Source organism: Centropristis striata, chromosome 15 (genome assembly GCF_030273125.1).
Source record: "Centropristis striata isolate RG_2023a ecotype Rhode Island chromosome 15, C.striata_1.0, whole genome shotgun sequence".
Taxonomy (NCBI): domain Eukaryota; kingdom Metazoa; phylum Chordata; class Actinopteri; order Perciformes; family Serranidae; genus Centropristis; species Centropristis striata.
In genome coordinates, this window is record NC_081531.1 from 14,099,406 (window position 1) to 14,121,994 (window position 22,589).

A 22,589-nucleotide genomic window follows, 5' to 3' on the forward strand; every position below is an offset into this window, starting at 1 on the left:
AACCAGTCCCAGCCTTGGGGATTTAAGCCAGCTAATTACAATGTATAGTGGCTGGCTGCCATGGTAACACTGGTTTGGTTTGGGGGTGACAGCAATTCATGCATGTGGCTCTGCAGTGGAGGGGGCCCTTATCTCTCGCTGCCTACAGGCATATGGCACGTGGTGATATGCAGCTGTGGTAGAATTGTCATTCATTTGAGGAATAAAGGGACAATCCTGCATTTTATGGGACACTTCTCTGGATGAGGAGTGCTCTGGATGTCTGCACACAGGTTAGAGAGTGATAATGGGCACACATCTTCATTAGCAACATTGTAGTGAAATTCATTCGCCGCATAACACATTAAAAGTCTCATGTCTGCCTATGTTAGATGTCAGATGTTTCACACTGTTAAGGTTTTGATTTTTGATTGGCAGCTCCTGTCATCTTCCATCAAATCACAAGACTTTGGAGCCCCATTTTACTTTTTTCCCTCTTTGTCTGTGTCTCCTTTCGTCTTTCTATCTCTCTCCAGGAGCTAATGTGTGGGAGTCCTGCAGCTTATTGACCTTTAAAGTGTGCTGTTTCCTGAGCACAGTGGTTAGCTCTACCCATTATCATCTTGATCAGCTGTATGAGGGAAAGGGGGGGAACAAGGACCCCGGCTTATCCAGATGACTCATAGACTTTCAGACCGCAGTTCCTCACTGCTCCTGTGTAGTTAGCAGCATTTAGAGATGAGGCTTTATAAGGTTCATGATTTCAATGAATAAATATTTTTAGTAAAAAGTAAAAATGTCTTCATGCAAAATTTAATCACACTGAATCACACAATTATTCTCAGGAGCCATCTGATTTATTTCAGTAGAATTCACTCACAGGCCAATCACCCATGATGCTCTGTTAGTTATCAGCGTGTGTTGAAGGTGACCATGATGCATTCACACCTCTCGATGCCACAGCCCGTGCCTCAGTAACAAGTATTTATTGCTGTTCCACTTTCTACCTGCAACATCCTGCATTCATGTGAAATTCATGTACTTGACAGTAGTTATTTTTAGAGCATTAAGCTCTAAAAGCTTTCAGCTTGTATATAGCATTGCTGACATCATCAGTAAATATGCTGTATGCACTGATCATGCAGCCTGCAGCGAATGGCTGTTTTAAGTGAAGCCCACCGGGTACAGTCCTTCTTTTAATCACAATTAAGACTTTTTTTATCGACTGTTAGACGCATATGGCAAATGAGAATAGAATTACATTTTGATGCTTTTATGGGGCCATATTGTGTGTTTCTGGAAAAATTGCTATAATTATTGTTATCGGTTATCATAAAAAAACAAATATCCTGCAGGACTTATTTTGTGTTGTAATATTTTCTGAATTTGGTTTAATTTTTGTCCCTTTGGAAATTGCATCCTCTGCAATCATCTGACAAATCCAATGCATCATTACAAAGACAGAGTGAACAAATAGAAAATAAGACGTAGTCTACTGAAATTTTAAGTTTTCCAACAGCTTCACCTTTTTTTTTCCACAAATGCCCAACAAAACTGGTTAAAATCAGCCTCAGTTTTGAGCAGAAATATTGTAATTAAGGACACGTCATCAACAGAGGGTGTTGCACAATAACAGTAAACAATAGTAGCAATATAACAGATTGCACTGATTACCTGCAAAGTTTTGTCCTCCTGATCGGAACTTGAGTGGTGTCTGTGGTGCTGCAGAGAGCAATTCAAACTTTAAAAGCTGTTAAATATTTTAAAATAAACCCTTCTCTGCTCATCAGATTTGTTTTCAAATGTACCAGTGAACCTAAGTGGTTTAGATAATGTCTTACACATCTACTTGACTTCAACCCTTGACTATTCCCTCTACAATACTGTGTTGTAGTAGTCTATTGTGCAACAAACATCTGTTTACAAAATGCTTCACCAACACCAGAAATAGCTTCCTTGTCAAATAAAATCCCAATTTAAGGCTCAAACAACAGGCGGGACTGGAATCTGTCATTGTGCAGCGAGACTTCCCTCCAACATCTGCTTTCTGCGTGCACACGTGGCTGCATGTTCGCTCACATGCGTCTGTCTGAAGCTCTGTGTGTGTCTGTGTGTGTGCATAAGAAAGATGGTGGGTGTGCCTGCATATTGATCACTACCAAAGCTGGATTGATCACAGTTGCGATGGCTCCTGGGGGAAGCAGCGTGCAGTGAGGAACACAGTCTGTCGCTCCACATCTGCCTCTCTGGTAAGCGTCTGTTTGTAGTCAGCTTACAGGTTTACCTTTGGTTTGAGGATGTTTTTTTGTGTGGAAAGAGAACATTTTCTGAGCAAATTATGATTTTGGGGTTTGGTTCAGAGATAAAAACAAATCCATTAAAAACTAATGAAACAGCAATTGTTGTGCAATATTTTGAATCAAATGGTTTGTTTATGTCCTTAAAAGCAGCTTAAAATTGCAGTTGCACCAACTGGCCATTTCTGAGTAATTTATATAAGACATAACCTCTGTCATTTCACATTAAATATTGTAAAAAGCATTTATTCTATTCACTCACCAAAGCTCCCCTTTTCATGTTATAGTTTTTCACTTGAGGCACCTGCATATGGTGGGGTTAAATTGGTTTCCAGTGATGCTATATTGCTGCTGGTTCTGTCCTCAGAGTCTCATGTCATGTTGCCGCTGTTGAAATACTTTATGTTGATGAGTGGAGTAACAGGCCGGGGCTGTAAAGATAGACCTTCATAAAGGCCTTTAATTTCCCCAGTGTCACCCTCTGATTGATGACCGCAGAAGAGGGAGATGTAAAAGCCTACATGTACTCTATCAATACACACACACACCTGATGACACACATCTGTCAAGCCACTGATATACTGTCATGCTGTCATGGCTCTACAGGGCCAGGAGGACCAGTTGCTGAGCGGAGGACTACAGGAGGCAGCGCTCTGTCTATTTTTTTCTTTCCTCCCTCTGTCTTTTATCTGGTCTTGGGAGAATTGGATCTGTTATGGTTGAGCTCACTTACATCTTTTGAGAGCAGCACTGAAAACGCAGAGGAATATCTTGTCAACAACCAAGGACACACACACATAAATACACATGCAGTATACAATAAAGACGGTTGAATAATAATCACGTAGAGACATGTTGAGACTAACACACACTTTTTTTAATGGTCTCCCCAAAGAAACTTCAAGGTGCACAGCAGCCCTTGCTCGTAAAACACACATCTCTGCTGCAAAAACAAGTGTGTGCGCTCAGTCTCTGCAGCCCTGCACCCTATACAGAGGCAGTTTGCAGGGCTGCTTCTTGTGCCCACACAGTGTTAGCCTGCTGCAGGGCATGATGTAATCCTTCTACTGCTAAGAGAAAAAAAAATGCTGAGCAAGGCAGCACAACTCCTTAAATTGAATTCTCACACTGCAGCAGCAACTTTTCTTCCACTCACTTTATTCGTTTGCAACTTTGCACAGCCAGCCCAAGCTCCTATAGATGGACAAGGGAAAGAGCTGGGAGCGTGACGGTAGACAGCAGATCCTATGGGGAGCTACAGACACACATTGTATTGCTAGAGTAAATAAAGGGTAATGTGTGGGCAGCAATATATTAGTTGCGGAACAAGGGAAAACTATTTGCATGTGTTATCTAGTCTCACACTAATCAGTATTCAAATAAGTAATATTTTGTTTACAAGTCAGGCAGCTGTTCACTGAACTACTGTAACTCCGAGGTTACTGATATATCTGTTACAAATGTGGATTTTCTCAGTGCTCGCTGTGTTTCTTTGCTCCTGAATAGGACTAGAGAATGTGTGTTTTTACAAGGGAAATCATTAAACAAAACATAAATAGTCACTCATGAATACAGTCCAGAACATTTCAATAGGTAAACAACTACTATTTTACTATTTTACTCTTATTTTTCATACATTTTTTGAAAACATGTTTCCAACTTATCAAATGTGAGGATTTTCTGCATAAAAAAAAAATCATTGTAAATTTTATATTTTTGGTTTTTGATTGTTATTTAAACAAAACAGTACATTTTAAGATGTCACCTTGCATCATGGAAAAGTGCAACAAACATCACTGTTTTATAGATACATTTATAGAGGAGATGATTGGCAGATTAATTGATAATAAAAACAATAACTTCCTACTATTTAAATGGTGTCAGGAATTGGCAGGCACTAACAGGGCCCCAAATCTTTATATTAGTGTTGACACATCTCTTATTAGGTCAACAATCATCTCAGATATTTGCATTCGAATGCGGAATCTGTAAGCAATTGGACAATATTTTGGTATTGATGTTTGGTTTCTGTTTGGAGTCTGTTTGTAGCCAGAGTAACATTGACAAATTACATTTGAGCTGCCTTTGGTTGGCTGAAATGCAGTCTCCAACCACAGAAATATTGCTCCTTGCTCACAGAGGCTAAATTGCTGTCAGACAAATAGCTAATGTGTTTTGAGGTTGGGTCAACACATAGTTTAGTTACATCACATGTCCACTGCTGTCGCTGCCATTACATTATGTGTTGGAGTTGATTCAGAGCTAGGCAATAATTGTCTTAGCATGCAGGTACAGTAGCTGTGCAGAGGACAGCTACATAGGCATACCAACATCTTTGTGTCTTTTATGTTTCCATGTAGCAGGATGCTTGGCAGTTGAAATAAATTGCTTATGTTATTATTTCCCACAGATACGTTTGTGTGTGTGTGTGTGTGTGTGTGTGTGTGTGTGTGTGTGTGTGTGCCTTGTCTACCATTCATGTGTACACACCTTTGTGTCCATGCTGATGTATGTGTCTTTGTATGTTTGTGTGATGGATGCCTCCATCAGTCCCAAGTAGCCCAGTGGACATGTTGGTTGTGTGATGTATGCTTTAGCTTACAGGCTTCTGTAGTGCCTCTCAGCTACCACATCACTGCCCTCAGCACGTACCACATGCACACACAAAAAGATGAATAGAAGACTCCCTTTTATCTCTGAGCATAAAGGTTAGGTGACAAGCAGCCTTTTTCGTTGACTCTGGCTTTGCTTCAACTGAATGCTCAGTGTAGTTAAACAGCTTGAGACTGGCCCGCCTGCCTCAGTGGCTCTTAGCAGGGGTCTCTCTGTGTGATGCCACCTGGCCGTGGAGCTGTCTCTCAGCTGCCCAGTGTGAGTGTGAGGAGGCAATGCAGCACAGGAGAGTCTACAATCGTTTAGTCCTTAAATTCCAATGTGTTTTTCTTTTATTCCTGCATGAGGGACCAACAGGAGTGTGGCAGCCATAGGTGTACATTTAGGGGGAATACATGCATTTATCCTCCCCAATAAAAACATGAAAATAGATGGCAGTGTACAGCCTCAAAAGCAATAAAGCAGAGAGAGGGAGCAATGTTGGGGCTCTGCTTGGACAGAGAGTGCACGGAGAGCTGGAAGAGCAGGTTTTCCAGCTTCAATAACATAGTTGAGATTTACATGATTTCTAGAATCTTCCAAGCATGCCCTGCTTCATATGAACCCCACCCCATGTTAAAACAAATCTTGCAGGGAATAATTGTATGTTACAAAAACTATGCAAAAAATACTTAGCTGATACTGCCACTTACAGAAAGTTCAAGCTGATTCTCAGTCTTTGAATGTCAGCATCCACCCTTATAACATAATGGTTTTACCACTTAACCCCTCTTTATTTTATTCAGAATGTATTCCAATATTAAATGATGAGCAGCAGTAACAGGCTGTGGTCACATGACAAAAGGACAGTACAAAAAGGAAAGCTGAAATGTGAGCCATAATGTAAATACAGCATAGATCTAGTACAACGATTGATTTCTTCTTTTGTGCCAGGTTCAGAGTGTGTATGTTTTTAGCTGTGAGAAAGCAATCCATAATCTCCCTGCAGAGGTTTATTGTTCAGTGTGGAGGTTCTGTTTGAATGAGGGAGTTTCAAACACCCGAGCAGACGATATTCTTCCTCTGTGGAGCCCTCAGATAGTTTATGACTCAGGCTGTTTTAAAAGTTCCTCTTGTCTTCTGGTATAAATAGTGCAGTTCTTCCAGGAACACTGGCCACCTCCTGACATGACCAAACAGTTTATTGGCTAGCAGGAAGCATTTGCATCAACGTGGTCAGTTGTCATGGCAGCCTTTGTCCTTGGCATGAAAACGAGAGCCGGTTATTGAGAGTGGCAGGTGGATTTCGAGCTGTCCGTCAGGAGAGGTTAGCAGTTAGAGCGATGTGAGCTGACACTGGGCGGAGGTCACGGCTGGATGAGAGGGTGACGGGGGAGCAGGATGGGACTGCAGATTAAATGGATGGTTATGCAACTATATTTGGACTTTATTACACATGAGGCATAGTGGACCATGTTTACTGTGCATGTTTACTCTTTTGCATGTTTTATCCCCTTTAGCCATAAATAAAGTTCACTTTCAAACATTATCCAAACTCATAACTACCACCTCACTTTGTGTCAGTATACAGGTGCATCTCAATAAATTAGAATATCATAGAAAAGTTTATTTGTGTCAGTAATTCAATTCAAAAAGTGGAAATAACACATAACATAGATCCATTACATACAGAATGAAACATTTCATGACATGTTCATTTATTTAATTTCTTCAAATTATGATGATTATGGCTTATATTTAATGAAGATCTAAAATTCAGTGTCTCAAAAAAATTTGAATATTACAAAAGACCAATTTTAAAAAGTATGTTAGACATGGAAATGTGGGCCTCTGAAAAGTATGTCCATCTATATCCACTCAATACGTGGTTGGGGCTGTTTGACTTGAACCACTAGAAAGTGACTTTTCCGTGATGTTCTGAGATGAAATCGCCTCCTCACATTATTGTTGCTGGGTAGTGCAGCTGCAAGCTGGGAAAACTCTGTTTGTGGTGTGAGATTTGAGAGCAGGCTGCTGAAAATATTGCATTCACGTGCTATGTTGTCAAAAATAATTATTTCTTGCAATCTCGTAAAAGAGATTATTGTTTAGCAGCTCACTCTCAAATGTCACGTTTCAGAGCTTACTTGATCATGCATCAGGGAATAATTATTTAAGGTTTATGGACCTTAAATGGTATCAGAGATTGACGACCAATATTCTTCATTTATTTAGCAGATTTTATTTGATTATGACTGATTGATTTGGGCTTTTATATTATTGCTCTTCACTGTGAGGGGAACATTGGCAGCATTTTGACATTTCTATAATTTTCTTGATTTGTTTCACTGCAGTGACTTTGATCGCTTGCTCATAAATTTACTTCCACCACATGTGGAACTAGTTGTTCTGAAACTGCTGAGCTAGTTTTCTTCTCACAAGGCAGATTTAAACACTTTACACTCTGTCACAAAGACTTATGTAGCCGCCGAAGTGAGCAATTCTGCAATTGCAGATCTGTGTGTGTATTTGCTCCGTTAGAAAGCTTTTCCGGTGCAAGCCATTCCTTATTAACTGGAGGCTCATTGATCTAACCCCATCAACACACACACCAGAGTCTGAGTAATTGTGTGGGGCATGTATCTGTGATGTGAATGAGACAGTGAGAGTGTCTGTGTTGCCTCATGGGCTGCACTAATTTCCCTAAGCATTATGTGGAGTGCACAGTAGGTCCAGAGGGAGAGCGAAAACAACATCAAATACATGAGACATGATGGTGTGTTTGGTGCTAAAAAGAAGTAGAAAAAAACAGCCATGAACTCTCATAATCTTTGTGATATTTCAACATTTCTGGATGTGTTTTGTTGTTTGTTGGTTTGGTTTTTTAAATAATCCCATGAGTAACTGGCCATATGGAGATTAGGTTATCCCAAGCTTCATACCCTGACCTTTTCAGTATTTCAGTATAAAAACACATCAGTGGAAATGTCCTGTTTTGCAGTCAATCCTTCAGAGTAAAAAAGCAGCTCTCTCTCAGTATTTATAATGACATTTTACACAGATTTGACAATTTTTGCAGAGAGAAATATACTCAGCTACCAGTACTCTAAACAGACTTAACAGAGTGCAATGCAGTTTATTTTTTAAAACAATGTTCAATGGTAATTTTTTCAATATTTTAGAAGAGAACAAATATTCTATAACAGTTGTATAATTTGCGATTCAAAGGGAAAGGGTTGTTGCCCTGAATTTTGCCAGTTAAGGCAGATTTGTTCTTATTAAAAAACGAAAGTCTCTCTAATAAAATTACTTTAGTTCATAGCTGTCAAGCTAGTACTCAACATTAAATCAAAAACAATTTTTTTCCATCTTTAAAGCTTCAGGCCAACCTTGACAATTGGGCTACTGGCTATATAAACCTGGTTGCTTCCTCATTGTATAGTACATGGAATGTACCAAAAAAAATCATCATGCACATACACTCACACTATTGATTTTTATGGCTCTCTGACCCATAAACCATAACAGGATTGTGTTGATTGGCCAGCTGTGAAGTAACTTGACAGTAATCAGTGGACAGAGAAGGATGGTGATGCTCTCAAAGCATTTTATAGTTTCCATACACATTTTCTGGGCATGCGTTTGTTGCTTCCTCTTTGGCTGCGTGTGTTTTTGAATACACCATTGTTGCCTTCATTTGAATGAGTGCTATCTGAAAGGTTTATAACAGTGGAAGTATTCAAACCAGCTCTTACTTTAGTATCAGTCATGTGGCAGCACCGTTGAGTCAGCTACTCATTTCTTGTTGAATTTGAGTCAAAGGAACCGGACCAGTGGGACTTAAGTTGTGACATAACATTTGCTCGACTGCCTCTGTGACATGGATGCCTGCCAGTGAAGGTGTTTAGGTCAGACAACACTCACACACACGCCAATGGACTCATGGCTTTCTTCTTTGAGGCTGCATGTGTCATCCGTTCTTTCCTCTCCAGCCACAGTAAGTCTGGTCGCCCTGTGCTTGGATGCTCTGTGGATGTGTGTGTGAGAGCGTGTGGGTCGATCCTGACAGCCTCATGTAGGTCCACTTCTCTGTAGTGATGCGTCAGATTGAGGCTGTATTGATTTTTCAATAGGATCTTCCTCCTCTGCAAGTCAATCCTTTTACTTGTCGTTATCTCCTGTTTAATTGCATGTCATGTCCCCGTACCAATCCTGTAAAACGTGTATGTTTGGGGACCGCTCTATAACACGTAAGGGTGGCGAATCCTCTCCAGAGAAAAATTCCCTCTCCATGGGCTGACGGATTGATTTTTCTGTTTGTCACGCAAAGGGATTGTCAGGGTGCATTAGCTGACAGAGGCAGCCAACATTTCAGCCTGTCAGAGTGTGGCAGATAAACATGTGCACGTGTGGACTCATGCACATGTGAGCATTGTGGACTGCAGGGTTTCAACAAAACAGCAGTGCAACCGAGTGATGTTTGATGCTTTTGTGAAATCTGAGCTTCTCCTTCATAGTTTTTAATGGGCATTTGTATCTTGTCTGGGAACATCTGTCCTATTGAACCAATTTGTCAAAGACATCTAAAGCAAAGCACAAAAATATGTTGATTTTCTGTGAAATTAGTAGCCCAACAACTATAATATTGAACTTGTTTACTGACTATTACAAGAGTGTAGAACAGCAGTGCTGTGACAGCATATGTAGATAACAAGACTCCCACTCACATGATAAAACATGCTTTGTACTAGTGGTACAGAGTCTTTGGGGTGGCATACACCCAAGGAGTCACATCACAAGGGTTCCAAATTTATTCACAGGATTGGAAACCACGATAAAACATATTTATGCAAAAGGAAGTAGTTTATTTTGACAATCTTTCTCCTTTTTTCTAGGGATTAATCGGCTGATATTGACTGTCATTTGCTATCTGATGACATTCACTGATGGCAGTGGCGGATGTTTATCTGTTGTGTTAATTTTGTGCTGGCTAAATGTTGCATGCTGTTTATTGGGTCAGACATCCGTATCTAGCATATGCTACAACTGCAGCTGCTGATTCAGAGACAAATCCACTGGCTGGACACGACTCTGGTATGACGTGAGACGGCAATGGGTGCTGTGTGGTTTGTTTATGAATAAAAGTGGGGGAAAAAAGTCAGTCGGGCAAGGTTATTACACCGTCTCAGAGAAAGTTAAGCGACAAGAACGTTGTATATTGTATAGAAAACAAAAGATTCTAATGATTGCCCTATTTATGTTCCTGAAAAAGCTTTTACATTTACATTTTATTTAGGTTTCACCAAAGGAAGGTCTTTATTTGTCTATTTAAGGACTAAAAATGTATCCTGTTGAGTAAATAATTATAGAGCAGGTAAAAAGGCTTTTGAAGCAGTCATTTAAAAAAATAATTATGAGACACCTTTTTGGACAGATGCTATACTATATATATGTAGAATAGAAATCTCTTGTGACCTCAACATCAAAGACCAGAAAGATTTGTGGTTGTGATACAAATGCATAGTGTCTCACTTATTACAGTAATTCTGTCCTACAGATATCACTGCTGGGTGTGGGCTTATGTTTCTTGAAAAGCATTGCATAATAATTGTGAGCATGTGAGGATGATGTTGTGAGCACTTAGCAAAAAGCATCATTGTCTTTTCTGCAGATTAGCCTTTTTGAATAATAGTCAGCAACAAATTTAAAGTAACCTTTGCTCCTTTTAAACTCAACATACCACATTTTTAAATGAGCCACATCTTTAGAATTTTTTCAGAGTCTCTGTGGCAACAACAAAAAAAGGATTATCATGGTCGCCCTTGTCCCACTTTACCTTTGGACAAGATTCTTACTGCACTGCTGCCTTGGTTTTTGTAGGTTACACAGTAATCTAGTTGAGCTGCTTCTCTTTATGCCTCTCTTCCTCTTTGTTATCTGATGGCCTATATAGTGTAACCCAATCAAATCAACAGAGATGTACTGCCAATTGATTTCATACTGGAAAGACATTGTGATGATAGTTTCACCTGTATTGTGACCTCTGTTCTTTTCAGTCAATGAGTTATAACTGTGTGAGTCATTAAAGTGAAAAAAAACTGACTTCATTGAATGTCAACTTCTGTTATGATGTATTTTTCTAACAGGGGGCTATTTACAATGAAGGCATTTATGAGTGCTAAACTGTAGCCGTGATTTACGATATTTAATCATGTAATTCTTCTTCTTTTTCTTTTAGTTTTAAACTGATGGCTTTATGCGCTAAATTTGAACTTCTCATGGGTAAATCAACATTAAATCCTTGTTCTTTTAAAAGTTGATGTTTATTGTTTACTTCAAAGTTTTGCATATAAAAATGCTAAATTTATCAATATGTGTTTGATCTCGAAGATGGGGCACTCTCCAGTCGGTAGCTAAATTTGTGCTAATTTTGTGCTCTTGCATCTATTTTAATAATATAAGTATTAAATGTCCTTTTTGTGACTGACATTGGATGGTGGTGGCATGAAACTTAGAGTTGCTCATCAGGATAGGGAAATAATCTGCCCACCTCGCTGGATAAGGTTTTTTAATGTAAAACAAGGAAAAGGTGGAGTAGATTGGCACCACCACAGGGAAAAGCAACACCATTTCTACATCCATCAGTGCATCTGAGAAGGCATCATGGTGGGGAGGAATTAAACCCAACCAGGTGGATCTTTTTTTGCTGGACATTCTACTGGTCAGTGTGCAGGCCTTGGATGGTGGGCTGGTTGATACGATATCAGAATCTCTAGTGTACTTTGTTTCACAGAGTCTTGGCTTTCGCCTGGATTGCTGGATGACGCTGTTGAAGAAACTGACAGGACTACATTTTACTGGGATTGTAGCATGCTCACTATGATTTCATATCACAAATGAAATGGATTGATTTTGATAAATCAATTGTAAAACACCTCCAAAATGTCAGTGGTTTTAGAATCACTATCAGCATATGTGTTTTTTCCTGCTTAGATATGGCTGTATTCTGCGAGTGTATCTAAAAACACAACCTTTATTTCTGTCCCCTTGCTCTCTCTTCTGTGACTGTTTTGCATCTCGTTTTATCTCTCCACTGAGTGGTCAAACGGTGGCACAAGCAGCCAGGCAAAAGAGTCATTTCCACTATCGCACGTTTCTCTTGTTTCTGCTTCTGTCTCTGCCTGTGTCTCTGTCCGTCTTGCACAAATATGGCTAATCAGACATAATGAGTAGAAATAATGACCACTCACACACCAAATTGCTTGCAGAGAGATTCATTCAAACACAAAATTACTCTGATGACTCACATTAACAGTTTAACACACAATGCATACAAATCTGACATTAAATGAAAACTAATGCATGTCTGTGCACACTGTAGGCTGTGTGGAGTGTCCACATTTCCTCTGCTTTGTCTTCACTGCTCCAACTCCTGGCTCTCTGCTCAGCGCAGCAGGGACTGCTTTTCTGAATGATTTCTGCTGCCTATTGATATTTCTGCAAATAGAAAGGAATCATGGCCTACATCTTTGTAACAGAGGGAACAGTTTCTTGGTGCTCTGTTGAGTGCTCCATGTGAGGCTTTCTGTGCTATCCATCCATTCTTTAAACTCCTACTTGCCAACCTTCATATGGCAAAAATGGGGAAGAATTTGAAACCATTAGAGTCCCAAAGAGACTTTGTTTCCTGCATTATGGTGACTTTTAAAGAACAAAATAATAAGTAGACTGAAATGGCAGTTTTATGCTAAATTATTTTTATTTCTCAGGAAACAATACAGATTTTATAAACGTCTAAAACTTGAGTGTTTCTATCTCTAAGTGCTCTCTATGTCTTTCTCCTTTTTGGTTAGTAAGGCTTATATACTCTGACCGGTGCCAGAAACGGGTTGTGATAATGATAAAGAAAAAAAGGTGTTAAGATTTGTCATAAATTGGGAGAAATATGGGAGAATTGTGGAACAGGGCAAATGAAAAATGTGAGTCTTCCAGGAGAATCTGGAGGGTTGGCAGCGATGTCGCAGCTCACAGTTAGGTTGACAAAATATCAACTGTGAGCTGCTGGGAGGAAATGTGAGGTTTTGGGGGTGCTGTTGAGTGCTAGAACATCGGCTAAATCTTTTAGATGACAAGAACAGTTCTCTGTTTTTGTCTCATGCTCACATACACTCACACAACTTTAACAGATTGGGACAAAGTAGCCTGTCAGGAGGCCAGAAGGTGTACAGAAGAGTCAGAGAGGGAACAGATGGAAGAGAAATAAACACTCACTCACACACACACACACACACACACACACACACATGCACACACACACACTTGCATATTGTAAGAGCAGATCTTTTTTATGGCATGATCACAGCACAGTTGGAGTTGGACAAATAGCCTCACCTCAGTTTTAACCCTCTCTTTACCTTTTATGCCTGCTGACGTTCTACTCGTGTCATCTCGCAGCGCTTCAGCCCACTGTCACTGTTTCCTGTTCATGCTTCACTAAATCAGCAAAGACCCAAGTGCACCATTTGTCAGCTATTTGCCCAACAGCTACAAATAAACCATATGGTATCTGTGGCTCTCCCCGGCCCACATACATACTCGCATGCAACGAACAGATGGAGGGAATTTTTTTGATTGGCAGGTGGGCGGTCTGCGACTGCCGGTCACGGTGCGTGTCAGAAGGTGACAGACGGCGGTGTGTCGGCCACTGTAGGCACCCATCAACATTAGCTTGATGGTGTATGACGTCCCAGTGGGGATTGACCCCTGCCTTTATTTTCCAATTAGTTCTCGCTTGTGGCTTGTTAGAGTTGTCTGATATTCACTTACACACCCTCTTGAGGCACATGTATGTCACTCTGTACATTGCTGAATACACACATATTTGTTCTTCAATTTGGTGGTCGATAGGCCTGTCACGATAATTACTATATCGACTTATTGTTCATGATATGAAAATGGACACAATATTTTTTTCTGGACTCAATATATTATTGTTTACCTGCATGAATTTTTGTGCTTTTTTGTGTTGTGTTTAAAGTAATGCTGCAAATGCAAATGCAAAACCCAACTATATTTTACCAAGCAGTAATTCCAGCTGTTTTTATGTTATGTTAATAATTAAAATAATATAATACATAAGGTTAACTCCGTGCAGTTTATTGTTAACCAGGCCTGAAAGTTAATTTTATTTTTTTTGGTTGTAGTTTATTTATTTATGTTTAATTTATCTATAATGTTTTAATATTTCTTTTCCACATTTCAATTCCAATGTTTATTATTCTCGAGATTTAAAAATGAATTGCCATGGAAAAGGATGCATTTATTATGCTCTAATATCGTTCTAAAACTATATACTATCGTTTATCGTGATAGTTTCTGGGAAAATATATTGTCCTTAAAAATGTGTTATCATGACAGGTCTAGTGGTGGAGCTCAGCTTAAACTATATGCAGTCAGATAGGTTCACCTACACACCTCCCACGTTCAGTAATTCACTTTTCAAACATTGTGTTCTGCTTTTACACCAGCCCAGGCTTTTTGTAATAGTTACACAAGCTTTAGTGCATCTACTTCTCCTATTGCAAAGGGATGTAGTGTACTGTATCAGATAGATAAACAGGATTTATAGGCCAGCAGGGAACAAAAAAGCACATTCTGGACAATGTTAATTTCTGTGTAAGCTAGGGCTGGGCGATATGGCCCTAAAATTCAATATTTCAGGGTATTTTTGCGATAACGATATTCTTGACAATATTACAAAATACTGGAAAGTATATAGAAAATATGATTTTTTTGGTCTGTATAAATAAATAAAACTAAAAATAATACTTGATTCTTGAGTATTAGCAAATAATAGAAAATAACCATTTAGGGTGTCAGGGGGCTGACAAAATAACTTTATTTTATGAATAGTGTAAATATACCTTCAGTAGCTTGAAATGTGACGTTAGTGCAGCACACGAGACTCTAGCGGGCCGCCATAGTCTCGGTAATTAATGGGAAACCCTTACGCCACTACGTCAAGAAGTAGGAATGTTGCCAATATCATGATATGCATTTTTTTTACTCATAAAAAACAAATATACCGTTATAATCGTGAACGATACGATATAGCACACCCCTAGTGTAAGCATAAAGCAAACATCTCTGCAATAAACTGTTGTAGCTTCAGCCTGGTTCACACCATCCTCTCTAATAAGACATCAGTGTAAAAGGTGTCAACCAAACCACACAGGCTTTTTATATCTTCCCGTGCCTTTATGTTATTCCTGTGTTTGCTTCACCAGCTAGTGTACTTTTGAAGGCAGGGCAGGAGTCGTTTCAGAGTAAGCGTTGTTCCCCTCCACTGGAGCTGTCACTGTTACTCAGGCCTAAATGCCAGTGTTGTCACTGGACATGAATATCGACCTCAATACTGACACTAAGCCTAATATATAAAGACTATGATACATAGAAACAGAATGAAACTTAAATGAAGGGAGTTGCACGTGGAGTTGCCTGCTTTGTAGCATCCTTAACACAGGTGGATTAGGAGTCCATCTTTGATAATTATATATAGTTTGGCCTTGAAACCAGTACAGCAATGCCAGACTGTTTCATGCTTTTATTGGCACATGTTCAGTTTGTTGATACCATTGCAAGCATCAACTGTCCAATGTGATTCTGTGTAGTCCCATTTTTAGTCTTCTTTTAAGGGTTACAAAGCCATTCATTCTTTGTGTTTGTCATATGTGCATTGCCAGAATAAGTGGTGGCTGAAAGGAGAATTCAATGCTTGAAAATCGTATTGAGGAAAAACTAGATTGTCGTCACTGAGCCGTGCTCACTATCATGAGTCACCAGAGCCCAGCGACGGCCTTGTTTTTTTGTGGTGAGATGCTAATCAGCAACTATTTCTTTTTTTCTCTCCTCTTCTTCTCTCTCTCTCTGTCGCTCTGTCCTCCAGACTTTAACTACAACACAGATGGCTACGAGGGGGACGGAGCTGAGGACGGCAAGTCTCAGGATGGCTCCGAGACGCTGCCCTATATAGATGAATCGCCCACCATGTCGCCCCAGCTGTGTGCGCCCCAAGGGCCCGGCGGGGAAGCGGTCTCCCCCACACCACCAGAGGGCCTGGCAGGGGTAAGAGCGTGCATGTACACACACACACACACACACACACACACACACACACACACATAAATGTATGGATGCAGGTACCAATCAGTAGGAGTGCTCCACACTTGGACTTCTGCGTACAACATGATATAATTTAACTATTGAATAATGTGACAGATGGGAGAGAGAGAGGGCAGTGCAACATAAATCACAAGCTGCATGTTTCAGGTTGTCATTACAGACTAGATGACTGATGAGATCAGGTGCGATTCTCCTCCAGGCGAGTGTCTTATCTAGAATATGTAGAAATCCTCAGAGGCCTGAAGGTAGTTTTTAGAAGTATCTGTATGTTTTTCCAAAGCATGCTTTTGGTTATTAGACTGAATTCCTACACAGCAGTGAACTCTATTACATGTTTATTCATTGGCAGTATCATGATGATGTTGATTATAGCAACTGTTGCTGGAGTTCTTCATTGGTGCTTTTAAGTTTTGCTGGAAAATCCAGAATTTGTCACACAAGAGTTTCCTGTTTTTATTCAAAAACATTTTTATTCAAATCAGTATTTTTTTTTACATATAAGGGGATGATGCTTCTCTTTTTCCGGAAGCTTCTTCCAATGCATAGTTTCACAGTTTTGAAGTCTGTTTTTATACAATTCTTAAATGACAATATGTAGATTAGAAGAGTTATTGGCCAGTGAAATCATTCTTCTTGTCCATATCGGCTCTAATCTCTGTGATCCAACATATATATCTGCATATGAATGCAGAATCTGTAGCGACCAGTGTTCATATCGGAAGTGTTATGATTTCTGTTTGTACTCTCTGTAGTATTGACCAATCATGTTTTTTTTATGCTTTAGTTGACTGCAAGTAATCATCCTGTGCGAAGAGCAAAAGATGCATTGCTTGAAATACAATCAGTCAGCTTTTTATTGGTTTAGCTAAACTGGCCACTTGTGAAATAATCTGGTTGTTGATGTCGTCTCTCAAATCCAACTCCATTTTCGTTCTTCAAGTTGTTAACCATGATCAACGAAGTTTAGAGATACTAACACAAGGAGAGGTTTTCATACAAAAAGACCAATAATTCTTTCAGTCTACATATGGGCATGTATGTAAGAAAAATGTGAACCTCTCCTTCAATGTACTACAAGAGTCTACGAAGAACTCAAAGATAAAGATTTCTTGTAAACAGTTAAAACATTTTTTTTTATTTTTTCATTTAACCTTTATTTAACCAGGTCGGTCCCACTGAGACACAAGGACCTCCTTTTCAGGGGAAGCCTTGTCAAGACAGCAACAGGGTTAAAAGTTACAACAATAAGACAAACAGTGCATCATGACAGAACAGACAATAAAACATGGACGTACAGTAAAATACAAGCAAGCCAGACAACATAGTAAGATAGGCATGGACAGTACAAGATCATGACATCATAAAAAACAAGTGCAAAGGCGATACGAGTCTGCTTCCAGATCTCTCAAGAGTTTTTTAAAGGATGTGACCGGAATAAGGTCCTGCAGATTGAGACTGCTCTGGAGCAGATTCCAGGATGAGGGAGCCCGATACATAAAAGCCTGTTTACCGAGTACGGTGCGGACTTTGAGAACAGTCAACCGGTATGTATCGTTGGAACGAAGACTGTAGGTGCTATGGGTCCTGTTAATGTAGTCACACAGGTATGTGGGGAGTAAACCTAGAATGGCCTTATAAATGAAACAATGCCAGTAAGTAAACCTGCGAGCGGCAACTAAAATGTTGTGTTTGAAATGAAATCATTCTCACAGGCTTAATATCTTACATAGTGAACATCCAGTTTGGAGTATATTAGTTAAAGCTGATAGGCATTAGCCAGTGTTGGTTCTTGTTATTAGCAGTAGGAGGAGTAGGTCTCTTGCTGAAGTTAGCCGCCAGATCTAGACTCTGTAATTGTTAGCGATTAGCTGCAATAGCCGGACTGCCTGCAGCGCACTGCAGGTGGTGCATTCACAAGCAGGAAATGACCACTGACCCAGATAGGGTTTGACATCACCAGCACCAATCTGCCAGTCTGTGAGTGAATGAGGAATGTATTCCAGGGCCAACTTTCACAAAGTTGGAGTTGTCATTTGTCAATCAATCAGTATTCAGTGATCTGTTGTGTTTATTCATGCATATTTTTATTTATTACTGTGTCACGACAGTGCATAATTTAGAGTCTAGATACTGTAGGTGGCGCTCTTTTCTTTGTTTTTTTTCAGTCATAGTGGCTATACTGCGCATGTGAAGAAGAATGCCTCCTCTGTTTACTCCAAACAAGCTGCAGCAGGAAATATAAAACTTTTTTCCTGTGGATATTCACAGTTGAGACCAACCAGACACCAGACATGTAGAACAGCTGTTGAAAAAGCTTTCAGGAAAATAGAAATTCATTCAGTATGCATTGAATAGAATTTTACAAATTTCTGACAGAATAGCAATATACTATTCACATAAAAATGCTGTGTGACTTCCTAAATGTTTATATCCACGTATCAGCATCTTTGCTTTCATGCCTCGCAGCTGTGTGTCTGCGTGTGTGTGTATGTGACTTGTGTGACTCGTGTGACTTGTGTGTCTGACTATGTGAGTGGGGGAGGCTCAGCGGGAGTCATGTTGACCCTGACCTGAACCGACCCTCCCACACACACACACACACACACACACACATAACAATATAGAAGACTATCACTTCGCACATCATAACAGTTGTGACATGCAGCGTAACAAAGTCTGAATGAAAACTACAGCAATCATGAGTTAATGGCTCAGGCTTTTTAAAATGTGATTTAGCCCTTCACACTTTGTTTTTCCATTTCACATTAAACGGAAATAGAGAATTTCCTTAAAAATAGCCCTCTCACCTTTGACGCCTTTTGTAGAAATGCCTCACAATCACCTTTTTTCATCCAACAGCTCCCACTTGCTCTTTGTACTCTTCACATCTGCCTGCTGTCTCCCAGTGGCTCTATTATCACTATATTATCGTAATAATTGAAATACACTCTGGTCTAGATCATTGACCTTTTTATAGCAGTGATTTATGAATTATTAAGCTTATTTTTCTGTTGTATTCATTGTGAGTCATTCTGTGCTGGTGTTGACTCACGTAAGTGAAACTGTGTCTCCATCTAGTGGCAGGTTAGACACAGGACAGTTTCACGTCATGAAACCATTTAAAATGTGAAAATCGTTCAATGACTTGTTCCTTGAGGCAAACTAGAATTAAATAACTCTTAATGAGAAAATGTGATATTTTCATTAGAACAAACAACTATAAAATAAATCAAATCCTCCATTGCTCCTAATTGTTAAATTAATTGGTCACAAAAGGGACTTTTAGGTGAAGCACAAACAAAATGTTAACTGTGAATTGGCTGTTTTTACTTTTGTATATTAATTTGTAAAAATGCCAACTGGTTTTAAACTTGCAAAGTTTTCACCAGGGAAGAGACACTTCAAACATTTAAATCATTCCACCTTTAAGAAGCCATCATTTCATTTCAAAACCTTCCATCTAATAATCAAGATTTGTAGTTCCGATGGTGTTTTTATTCACCCACGCTGGCCTTTATATGTCTCATGCCCCCAAAACTCATGTAGCAAATTGAGTCAGAGCAGTTGATAGTGCCGGCTGGTTTGAAGCTTCAGGAGCTTGTTTGTGGAGGATTTGTGTCAGCCGCTGGAGCCTCGTAGACTCAAAAGGTCTTTCCACTGAAGTCGTCCTCTCCTCACCGCCCTGTTAAGTCGGCCTTTCTTTCCGCTGAGTTTGCCTTTCATCTGCTGAAAGTGAGAGCCAGTGCTCACACCTCTGTGCCAAGATACATACATCCAGCATGAGGAGTGTGTTTGTAAATGTGCATGAGAGTTAAATTAATTTGAAGATGTTTTAGTTTGTATTTTGTAACTCCATCCCATGTTGCTCTGCTTGAGGTTTCTCCTTTTTTCCCCTGATTTAAAGGGGTTTCCCTATTTGAACAGAGGATTTAAGCAAAGATGGTGTTACATGAAGCAAATTGGTGATTTTGAGCGTGATAAATAAAATTTACTTGACAAGTTTTATGCCTTTGTTTTCTTCTTTTTATCCTCCTTGTTTAATTTCTTTTTTTACATTGTGTCTTTCTTTAGGCTTGGCATTCCTTTCTTTCCTTTTTTTTTGCTTTCTTTTATGTTCCTTTCCGCCCATATTAATTGCTTTTAATGGAAGTGACCTAGAAACACAACCCACAAGCATAAATTTAATCTAATTTGTTTTCCCAACACTGTTAGAAGTCATTGGCATGAAAAATAAGACTGACTTATCATAGGCAGCCTGAAGAACAAATAATGGCCCTAATATAGTATTGTCAAAACAATATAATCATATATAAACAGTGGTAGAAAGTACTGTACTAGAGTACAGATTTGAGGCTTTTTATGTAACTTTATACTTTTACTCCACTACATTTTGAGGCAAATATTATACGTATTATATTATTATTACTCCACTTCATTCAGCTGACACCTGTAGTTACTTTTCAGGTCAGGATTTAACATAAAAACAACATGATAAATATAAAGTGATTACACGTTTATATAATTAAACCTCTAAGTGAACCCTTTAAGTACATTTTGATGCTGGTTCTTTTTGCACTTTTACTTTTAGTTTTGAATGCAGGACTTACTTGTAGTGGAGTAATTTCACAGTGTGGTATTAGCATTTCTACTTAAGTAATGGATTTGAATACTTTTTCCACCATTTTATATATATTTCTGTATAATTTCTATCATGATGATGAAGAACCAGTAGCTGAACAGGCTTATAAGAAATGTTTACTTAATTTGGAGAATGTTTGACATTCTGATCCTTGCATGTGGGAGCAAAGCCGGAGTGAACCATGAAGGCGCTTTTTTACTATCATGGAGTCTTGAGGCAAAAAAAGGCTTTACCATGTTGTTATTTCATATCGACTATCATTTTATTGAATGACCAGAAAGAATGCTATATCGTGATACATGTCATTATTGAGATATCTAATTACCTATATCTGGTTGGAAGTTTTTACCAATATCGTTCAGCATCAAGGCATGAATCAAGGCGATATGTTCTTCTGGTCAGCACCTGGTATTTATCATCTGAAGGTGCATGCTTTTGTAAACTTTTTTTGCAACCCAGAACTAAAACCTGGAACAAGCCTGAATCTTTGCAAAATTAGCTTTGCATAAATGATCTGCACGGAAAAAAAGGTGTGAATAACAAAACAGAAAGCTGGAGAAATTGGGTGAGAAAAATCTAGAGGGAGGCTGACCTCCTATAAAGTGTTATCTGAGGGTCAGGAGCAGGGTGAGAGGTTGTGACGAGTGAACAATTGACGTAAAACTCCAAGCTGAATCATCACATCTGGACTGAGACATTGAGTCATTTTCACTTTCATTTCCTTTCCTGTATCCAGAGATATTGATTTTCCCAGCAGCTTGTCTTGGTGCACACGTCTTTTTTTTTTTTTAAAAACCCACTTTTTTATATTTTAACCTCATGTACTTCTTTTTACGCAGTGAACTATGTGACCTGTAATTAGAATAAGCTGCACCAGCAGCACATTAGCCGGTCTCAGCTCCACATCTAAGGCTCTCAGCAGATCAATAAAGAGACAATGGCCAGAGCGAAGGAGAAAGAGAGAACTCTGTAACACTCAGCGATGCAAGAGAGAGAGAAAAACTGTGTGTTTGAGGAAGTGGCTTTTGCCTGAAGATACGGAAGAAAGAAATGAAGAGAATGAGGCAAACTGAGTCTCCCAGTGAAGCACAGACAGAAAGGGTCTATGTAGTCATCAAGGAAGTGGCTGGATAGCATTTGTTGTGAGGGGAGGGGCGGACGTAGAGGGAGGGCAGACCTCATCGACCGAGGTGGAACAGTGGCGCACACACACACACGCACACACACATAGAGTACACACATACACACTCACACCAGGAAGCCCGGCAGAGGAAGGGGGTGGGGTTGTGTAGGCGGGGTCCTCTCTCTTTCTCTCTCTCGGTGTCCAGACGACTTGCTCTGAGGGGAAAACACTGATGTGTCCAGGCAGGCCCTGAAGAAGGGTATCTCAGGCAGGAAGAGGAGAGGAGGAGGCGAAATAAAGAAAGAAAGAAAGAAAAGGAAAGAATCATGGAGGAGGAAGAGGAGGAGGTGTTGTGCTACTTGGACAGGGTTCTGGAGGAGGAGGAGGAGGTGTTTGAATATGGAGATGGGGAGCTGGAACCCATCACTCCGAGACATAGACAGTTCAAGGTGAGATAGCGGCTGGTCAGCTGGATGCAGGGGATACACACACACACACACACACACATACTGTATGTACACACTTATGCGAGTAACACTCAGACCAGCTTGAAAGCTTGCCTATATATAGCAAAGTTGTAAGTTGGATTGGTGTTTTGGCATGATGTTTCCTCACTATGTGTAGCTGACGTGTGCGTTTGAGCAATCTGTGCTGCAAGAGTGTGTGTGTGTGTGACAGCCATTAGTGTGTCAGCGTGGCCTGATGAGGCAGCTTTCCTCGAGCACATGTCTCCTCACTCTGCTGCTTTTTAAAGACGGCTGGTCTGTTTCTAATAGTA

The 22,589-nt window shown here is 39.7% G+C and overlaps 1 protein-coding gene across 4 annotated transcripts in view; it reads left to right on the forward strand.

Annotated features, from left to right (window-relative positions):
- Positions 1-22,589, forward strand: part of abr (ABR activator of RhoGEF and GTPase) — a 142,300-nt gene that overhangs the window by 34,740 nt on the left and 84,971 nt on the right. For all 4 annotated transcript variants that reach the window (XM_059351030.1, XM_059351031.1, XM_059351032.1 and 1 more), the window contains exon 2: positions 15,814-15,992. In XM_059351030.1, the coding sequence (XP_059207013.1) occupies positions 15,814-15,992 (179 nt within the window). The remainder of the gene's footprint in view (positions 1-15,813; positions 15,993-22,589) is intronic.